The sequence below is a fragment of the Micropterus dolomieu genome, linkage group LG17, assembly GCF_021292245.1.
Source record: "Micropterus dolomieu isolate WLL.071019.BEF.003 ecotype Adirondacks linkage group LG17, ASM2129224v1, whole genome shotgun sequence".
Lineage (NCBI taxonomy): Eukaryota > Metazoa > Chordata > Actinopteri > Centrarchiformes > Centrarchidae > Micropterus > Micropterus dolomieu.
The window spans coordinates 26,298,725-26,308,447 of NC_060166.1; the positions used below are offsets into that span (position 1 = coordinate 26,298,725).

At 39.5% G+C, this 9,723-nt stretch overlaps 1 protein-coding gene across 1 annotated transcript; it reads right to left on the reverse strand.

The window, feature by feature from the left end:
• Nucleotides 1-1,607: 1,607 nt before the first annotated feature.
• Nucleotides 1,608-8,372, reverse strand: LOC123986201 (extracellular calcium-sensing receptor-like). Its single transcript, XM_046074337.1, has 9 exons — nt 8,154-8,372; nt 7,756-8,050; nt 7,540-7,626; nt 7,009-7,278; nt 6,389-6,595; nt 6,026-6,301; nt 4,588-4,815; nt 4,376-4,499; nt 1,608-3,178 (listed from the first exon to the last, which is right to left on the reverse strand). Exons 1-9 carry the CDS (start codon nt 8,261-8,263, stop codon nt 2,268-2,270), a joined length of 2,508 nt encoding a protein of 835 aa, XP_045930293.1. The 5' UTR covers nt 8,264-8,372; the 3' UTR covers nt 1,608-2,267.
• Nucleotides 8,373-9,723: the final 1,351 nt, after the last annotated feature.

Sequence of the window (9,723 nt, forward strand, 5' to 3'; positions counted from 1 at the left end):
AGCATGTCATGCATTCTGTTTCACAACATCTCTCTCACTAACTTGTCATCAATCATAACGATTCATGCAGAACGAGTTTAACATTTAGAAAGTTTGCTGTATCACCACGTCAACCCTTTTTAAAATCCAGGCTGATTGGTCGGTTCACAAAAACTGACATTGACAAGCAACTTTATGCACACGCTTGGATAAAAAAACCAACGGGGTCTCCAGAACGCTTACCACCTCATCCGCACCTGCAACGGAAATGAGTGAAAGGCCGACTTTAACACCCCACTAGGACACTTCAAGTACCTGGTCATACCTTTTGGACTCACCAATGCCCAGTGGTTATTAACATCCTCAGAAACATGCTCAACCAGTTCATTTTCTTTTAACTTGACGACATTCAGGTTTTTTTTCCCCCGGAAACAGGAGGCGCATGTGCAACATGTCAGGTTGGTACTACAACGTTTGTTGGAGAACAAGTTATTTGTGAAAGCTGAGAAATGTGGATATCAGATACCTTTAGTGAATTTCCTAGTCTTCATTATTGAGCAGGGTCAGACCAGACAGGGGAAAGGTCAAAGCGGTGACAGATTGGCTAACCCCCATCTCATAGAAGCAAATGCAGTGGTTATGGGATTTACAAACTTTTACTGCCTCTTCCTCCGGGACTACAGTAAAGTGGCCGTTCCCCTTACTCAGATTACCTCTCCTGCTACTTCGTTCGTCTGGATAGATAAGGTAAACCAAGCTTTCTGCAAACTGAAACAACTGTTTATCACTGCACCTGTGCTAACTCACCCTCACTCCTCACTTCACTTTGTAGTTGAACCTGTGATGGGGGCTGTACTTTCACAATGCTTACACAAGGACAATAAGTTAAACACCTGCGCCTTTTTCTTTAACTATGATGTGGAAAATTTTGACTTATTGGCTGTGGTGTTGGCATTTGAGGAATGGAGACACTAGCTGGAGACAGTAGAGCAGCCTTTTGTTGTTTGGACGGACCACAAGAACTTAGCTTACCTTAAGTCTACTAAGTGGCTGAACTCGCCAGGCTTGGTCGTCTCTTTTTTTTTTGTTATCTTAGTTCACAGATTTCCCAAGGCTGTTCACTTTGTCCCCCTGACTAAGTTATCCTATGCCTCTGAAACGGCAGAATTGTGCATGTGCAGCATGTGTGCAGGATTCATGGCATTCCTCTGGATATTGTGTCAGATTGGCGCCTGCACTTTTCATCACAGATCTGTGTGACATGATGTAACAACTTGACTGTGTAGAGTATGCCCATACTCCCTCTCCTGTGCGGCTACATGTATGGCAACTTTTATGGTTATGCTGGATTATGAACCTCATCCCAGATCAGGAAGAAGAGGTGACAGTTCCTTCTGTTATAACTAACATCCACCGGTGGTTTTCATCTTTGAGGTTTAGTCAGGCAAAGCTTTTTCCTCAAATCTTATGAAATGTGATCAGGCAAAAAAGGCAAAAATAAAGTAAGAATATGTTTTACACAAACATTTTTATTGTTCTTAGCTTCTTCTACATTTACTCTTCACAATGAAAACATTTCTGAATTTAAAAAGAAAGTTAGTTTTTTTTTACACTTTTTGGACATTTTAAAGTGTAACTTATTTTTCAACATGGATATTTTTGTGCCTGTGTATAATGCAGACAACATTTTTTAAAAATAGTTAGGTACTGAGCAAGTAAAGCTGCAGTTGGCTGCAATGAAATCCTTGCAGGCAATTGCATACCGCCAATGCATGTCACACATGTCTCACAACATTATGGAAAGGATCCCTACAGAAATAGACCCTTTTAGAAGGGTAAGATCATTTTTGTTTAACCAGAAACAATAGCTAAATTACTTTGTTCAACACCACCAGACTCCCTTACCAAAAAAAAGTATTTTAGCTTGCAGAACATAGGAGTTGCAGGTGTACTGCTTGAGGTAATATTAACAGTTTTTGTCAAGGAGTCTGGTGGCTTTGAACAGAGCGATGTAGCAGCTGTTTCTGTTTAAACAAAAAAAATATAAAAGAAAAGGTCTATCCTTGTAGGAATCCTTTCCATAATGTTGTCAGCCTGACGATGGCAAAAAAAAGCTCTTTGGGGTGCACATTTGCCCACAAAGATTACAATGCAACCGTGTTCTGCTGATACACAATGAAAGAGAAAACAGGTTTAAAAATTCACAAGTAACCCTTAAAGGGAATATCTCTACTGAATGAATATAAAATACATATTGGCTCACAGTAGTTGACCATGTTGCGGTTATTTTATAACTTGGTGCCTCGACCCATTATAGCTTTCTTTGTGTTCCTCTCTGGTCTCATCAGGATTATGTAACATTTGGGTCCAAACAGTGCCACTAAGAGACCAAAACTGGAGGCCAGGATGGCAAATACCTCCACTGCATCTGCATATTTGCCTGGAGAGTTTACATAAGCTGGGACAAAGGCCACCCACACAGCACAGAAGATCAGCATGCTGAAAGTGATAAGTTTGGCTTCATTGAAGTTGTCTGGAAGATTTCTTGCCAGAAATGCTAACAGGAAGCTAAGGATAGCCAGGAAGCCAATGTAACCCAGTAACACTGCAAAACCAACTGTGGAACCTACAACACACTCATAAACTATCTTGTCATTGTGGTATTGAGTGTTTTTATGAGGAGCTGGTGAGGAAGAAACAAGCCAGGCAGTGCAAATTGCTGCCTGGATAAAAGTAAGAAACATAACTGTCCCTCTCTGCTGCATAGCACCAAACCACTTCAGACTGGTTCCACCTCCTGGCTTGGATGCCTTGAACACAGCCAGAACCACCATGGTTTTCACAAGAATACATGAAACACAAAGCACAAAGCTGATCCCAAATGCTGCATGTCTCAGCTGGCATGTCCACAGCCTGGGACGTCCAATAAACAGCAGTGAGCAAAGGAAACATAGTTTAAGTGACACCAAGAGCAGGAAACTCAGTTCTGAATTGTTGGCACGAACCATGGGTGTGCTGCGATGGTAGGTGAAGATGACCAGGACAACAGCACAGATAAGTGTGCCCAGCAATGAGGCGGTTGTCAAGCAGATCCCTAGAGGCTCATGGTAGGAGAGGAACTCTGTATTCTTAGGAACACAGTGATCATGCTGGGGGCTGGACCAGAAGTCCTCTGGACAACTGATGCACTCCATGGAATCTGAAAGAAGGGGAACATTATAATTCTTTCCTACATTTACCCCTTCTTTTCTCCTTTTCAGCTACTTAGAGTCTCTGTTACAGCAACAAGGAGATCATTCTTCCCACCTGTGAACACTATCATTGATGTGCAATTGTTTCTTTAGTAGCAGACACGTGCTTTCCCTCAACACGAACTGGGCACCCCCTGGGGAATACATGACTTTGTTTTGTTTTTTGTTTGTTTTCTGGGAGGGGGAGGGGGGTATTTTATTTGAAAGCTTTCTAGAACAGGAAAACTTATTCCCACCAAAAACTAAATAATATTTCTTTTCTTTCTTCAAAGGACATGAAGATGTCATCAATGTAACAGTGCTCAGGGTCTCTTATCCTTTTATCATACCGAAGGTTAAAAAGGTTATCAGAGATCATTGGTATGCATTTGTTTTTACATAGAGGTGTGTTAGATAACAAATCATTCCTCACTCCAGAAATGTTATGGACCTCATACCATGATCTAACTAGGTAGAAAATAAGTGGGTTTTTGGTTTTACTAATAGCCCCTTGATGCCTGAATTTATTTAAAACATTTTTTGTTTTTGCTTTCAGGTTGATGTTAAATTAAGTGGAAATTGTTCATTTGTCTATAGAACATAGAAAATATATAAATTCAAGTATGATGTAGGTATGATGCAAATTAGCGACAACAGGCATAAACGAGAAACCAGTGCTTGCAAAAGGTTCCCAGGTACGTATCGAATATGCACAAACAGGCATTTGGGGAATACAAACGCTATCTCAGCTGCAGTCTGAAAGGAAGAGGTGTGATGTAAATTTGCAACAATCGCTATTAAGGGGATAATATTATTGGGTTTCCATTTGTAAATTCCATTTATATAGATAGTCATCAAGCTCCTGTATATATATGAGAGGGGAGAGAGTATTGTTCAAAGATGACAGAAATCTTATTTGTGCTGCCCAATAGCAAAATTTGACTTTGACTTATTCTTTTTATGATTCCAGATAAATTCACTTACATTTGTGTTAAGAGCTTTAAAGATTGTGAAGAGGGATAGGGAGCGATTGAAATAAGTACTTTATCCTTGTCAAAATGCTCATCTTTATACAGCTGGCTGCCAAATAAGTTTAAGGTTATCTTTGTCCACTTGTTAAGGTCTCTCTATTTTTTGAATTAGCAAATTTTAAAATTGATACCAACCAGTTTCATTGCTGATCATGCCCTCAGAACAAGGAATGCAGTCAAAACAGCATACAGGTTGTCCCCTCTTCCTAGCCATGCGGGTACCTGGGGGGCAGCCCTCGCTGCAAACTGACCTGGGTGGCTGTGAGTTATGTCATAGTTATTCTAAACCATTTGATTTTGTTGTGTGATACAGCACTAAGGCAAAAACACCAATAAACAAAAGTAACCTGTTTGGAGTCAAAGTTCCAGAAGATTTTGTCTTCATCAAGAGTGAGTTCTTCACCGTTGTACGCTGACTTTATAACCACACCCACACTCTGAACCTCAGTTCTTCCATCAGGGAGCCACAGCCAGTTCATTACATCATATATTGGTAAGGCGTCACCATTCTCATCAAATGACACTTGATCACCAAATGGTGTTGTAAAGTTTACCTTTTCCAAGTAATACATAAGCTACACATGGGAGAGATACACATGATTTAAAATGTACAATGTTCTTTATTGGGTAAAATTCTGTGAGCAAAGCCTGCTGGAATTAGTCATTCTAGTGTAGTACAGAAAACATCATAAATGTGATCTATATTAAAGAGGTCATATTATGCTTTTTGGCTTTTTCCCTCTCCTTTATTGAGTTATATCTTTTTTGTGCATAGGTTTGCAAAGTGACAAAGCCCAAAGTCCACCCCAAAGAGAGTTCCCATCTCCCACAGAAAACACTGCTCTAAACTGCCTGAAAACAGCTTGTTTGTAGTCCAGCCTTTTCCCTTTGATCCCTGTGGCGACACAGCAAAATGCACGTCATAATGCTTGCCAAGCGGCTAGTCCGACATCCCCTCAAAGACTCCGGTGGAAAGACACACTGAGCTGCAGCACACAGTGACAAGACATCCGCCTGCTGCCTCTCCTCTCCCTTCCAAACACTAGGTGTTGTGACTCCAGGCAGTCAATGGACATAAAGTTGTTACTGTCATGTAGAGACAGAGCTCAATTAAAACTTTATGGATGAAAGATACATTTTTTTACAAATTAATAACTTACCACTCTGAAACTCTTGTTCCAGTCTATATTGCTAAGCTAGTAAGGGGAACATATACAGCTAAACTGAAGCAGTGTTTACCGGCTTCTCACGACCTGCCCTACTCTGCTTCTGATTGGCTAGTAGTCCTTAACTAGGAACTGCGCATGTGCAACTCCCAACAAACATCTTGTAGAGGCAAGATGTATCACTCCATAGCTAGAACGAACAAAAGAAAAGAGGAGCTGCTGCAATGTGTGGTATAAAAAAAAATATGGTGCTTTGTGAAAATGAAACCATGTAAACCTGTTCTGGAACAACCCCTAAATTGGATTTTGAGCCTGAAAATGAGCATAATATGACCTCTTTAAGTGTTGAGGCACCCTCAATGTGACATTTGTTTTTTTGATCGATATATTATCAGAGGTTAGGGACTGTGTGACAACTGTCAAAATAAATAAAAGCAATTCATTTTTCCTCTATTTCTTGCATTAAATATGTTCTTTCATACTCATTAAAGAAATTCAAGTTAATAGCTGGCATACTGATATCAATACCCAATAATATAAAAGTGGATTCAGTAAGTACCTCAAGGTGTAGCAGCTGTATTCAAAACATTAACAGGTGGAGTGTAAATTGAAATCACACCTGCCATGGCTCCAGTCTTTGCAAACTGGCACAGCTGTGCCCGCTGAAAGGCCCTCTACCTGGCTCACACTGCAGCATGTCATCGAGGGCATATGCCAGAGCATACACAGCCTTGTAAATGTTGTACTCAGGTCCGAGTTCTGACACATTCAAAAACTCAGTCTCCACATTCTCTAGATCTTCCTGTCCAGTGCATAATGCTCCTCCAGCTTCCACCCAACCTGCCGGAGGTGGTGCAAATCTACACTGAAATGTGTATTCCCAAAACTGCTTCTCCTGAAATGAATTAAAAATATATAGTAACATAAAAAATATATTTCTTGCAATTGTCTTTGTCATCAGATTGTAAGGTTAAATTCTCACCATGCTATTTTCATAGCTGTTGTTTTGTTGTTGGTGAGGATTAATTCTTGACAGAAAGTCCCTGAGCCCTGGTATTTTTCCACGATGGATAGCAATGCCCAGTGTGCCACCCAGGTATGGCATGAAGGCAGGGGTATGGAGTCCATCAACTAATGTCCAAGCTTCACTGGCAATCCACTGCAGGCCTGTCACATTCTGCTTCACCACCTGTGCATTGAATTCAATCAGTGTGTTTTTTTTCAGAATCCTGTACACAAGTAACACCTACTTTGTAGATTGTAATAAATTACAACAAAACTGCACAGTGATTTTCTGGTACAGAAATAGATGTTTTCTTTTGTGATAAAAGTACCAATGTAATTAAACTATTCAGAGCAAATGTAATCTCATCTGCATATTTTGATCAATGTTCAAAAACAGCAGAGTGATAGAAACAGAAGTAAAGGATAGCAGATATGATTTTAAAATGTATAACACGGGTATAGAGTCATATGAACTTTGTTTCTTAATGTGAATTTGTTTAATTGAAAATGAATTGAAAATGAATTCACATAATCAGGTGTGAATGGGTAAAAATATTTTAGGGATTCATAAATATCAATGTATTTTCATCCCCCAACCTCTTCCATGAGTTGAATCATGTGCATCTTAAGTGCAAACACAATGACCACACGAGCTGTGGATTTTGTCATCACACCCACAATCCTCTTATATTCATTTGGATCATTGCCCCAAGGCAAAATCTCTGAGTAGGCCAGGCAACCTCCACCAGACCTAGCCAAGTCATATTGAAAGGATCTGGAAACATGAAGTCCATAGTCATCATCACTGACCAGCAGACCTGCCCAGGTCCAGCCAAAGTGTTTTAGAATGTGAATCATAGCACGCACCTAATTGAATACAGAGTGGAATGATTCATGTATTGGCTGGAATATTCTTATAGTGGAAATTTGTTTATACATGTCTCAAAATGCATTAAAAGTTAATTAAAAGCTTTAAGAAGCTTTTTAACATAAATACATATAGTTTTATCAATTAAGCTCTGAGAAAATGATTTATGCACACAGGATTTGTTAATTTGTTAAGACTAATCTCAAATTTGCTACACTTGAAACATATATACAGTTATTATTTTACTAATCGTGTTTCACCTGGAAAGCATCACTTGGGATTGTTCTGAAAAAGGATGGAAACCTTTGCCGATCACTCAGGCAGGAACATGTAGCAAAATAACTCACCTATAAAAAAGCAAACATAATGCACACATGTTGTACATTTTAGTAGAGAATAATTCAATTATTTTTAAAATTTAGAATTCAAAAACAGCATGTCAAAACCACACATGACACTAAAGGCAAGAAACTTACAATAGGCAGTTTGAATAAACCTAGCACACTGGAGATGGCAATAGAAAGCGTCGAGAAGGGATCGCCCACAATACCGACAACTGGAGGGATCCCTAAACAGTTCTCCTGAAGTAGAAACTGCTCCTCTTGACCACTGGCCAATGACAACGCAGCACTGAACCCAATACCAAGTGTAGCACAGTTATCATAAAGAATGTATCCCAGAGTCACATTAGGTAGCAGATTGGTGTTCTTGTTGATCTCATCAACAGCAAAGGCCATGGTCATGGCATGCCTGAACCCTGGAGTGTCAAAACTAATACACAAAATATCACTATTAACCACTAAAGAGTACCACAGTATAATAATACAGTATAATAACCAGCTTATGTTGTCTGTTACATGAGTGTGAGACTTACCCTTGGCAGTTGGGCTGATGTGGCTCTGAGGTGAACGTCAGCTCTGGGAAGATAAAGCTATAGTGGACTTCAAACAGCCCACCAAGGATTACATCGCCAGCCTTGTGCATCCCATTAAGGTTAAACCGCCTCCGTAACTTACAAGATGGGGAAAGAGAGGAAGACTCAGAGAAGAAAAGAGAGGAATAAATTAAGAACAAATAAACACACAATAACAAATATTTGATAATAAATCTGCCCATAACTATCCTCCTCCCTTCACCCCTGTATCTAATCTTCATGGACAAATTCTTAATTTTATATGCAAGGCTATGTCATCCCCTTGCGTCATTGTTTAATCATTCACACCACCCATCGAGGCATGGGCAGCAGTGGGGGATGGACATAATCCACATTTCAAAATAATTGTGCCACATCTGTGCTACATTAGCAGGTATTTTGGCATATACAAGCCCCAAACCATATTATATATATTTAGTAATCGCTTTAATGTTCAGTCTTTTTCTTTGAAAATCAATTCTCTAAAATCTCTAATCTAATCTAATCTTCAAAAATCTCTATAAGAATCTCTCTAAAATACTAGAATCAGGTTAGAAATGTTTGTATTAATGATTGTTAACATGACAATTGTGATCTATACCATTATTTTAGGGGGAAAATAGCCAGAAGAAAAAGTAATGTGCAGATTAGTTGGATAATACATCTCAAACTGCAGTAATGATTCAGAAATCCAGAGTACTGTCCTAAACCTAGAGGGAGCTGGATGTTATTTATCAGCAAAAGTGGCCTTTGTCAGATCCAAAAGGAAATGCTAGAAGAGGCTGATACAAACCAATTTAAAATAAGGAGCTATTTGTAGTTGTTTTTATGAAATCATCAATTCATCTAAATTAATCACTTTTAACCTATTTGTGAACGGGTCGTAACCCCACGTAAAATTAACCACATGCCTGCTTTCTTGATCCCTTGGAACAGCCACTATTCAGCTATGTGATGAAATTGGGTAGGATTTGCTTCCTGCGCCCTTCCAATCCTCTTGCCTACTGATTCTGAACTTGTAACACCCCTCTTTGGTTCAGAAATTGACCAACCAGTGGTTAAAAATAAGTGGGCAACACCAGCAAGCTGTGCAAAATATAGCCTCCAAGTTTATTAATGCATTTAAGGAAATAGACAAAAGAGTTAAAACAAGGCTGAAGCTAAGAAAGCTAAAAGTCTCAGTGTCATTTAAGCCAAACAACATGTCAAGTACTGGTCTGCTGCCGTTGGTCAGTTGTGGCCTCCTCACTGCTTGGGGCCTCTGTTAACTCCACTAAGTGGCTGTGGCTCTGCACCATGCAACTCTCCAGACTGCGACCCAGCCGTATGCCACACTTTCTGGGATACCAGCAGCAGCCTCAGCATACCCGCACACTGCTCACAGGAAACAAGCAGAAAACTCCATTTATACAACAGCAATTCCACATGACAGACACTGCCAACAGCCCACATAACACATATATCTATATATATCTATCTCTATATATAGATATCTATCTATCTATATAATATATATATATATATATATATA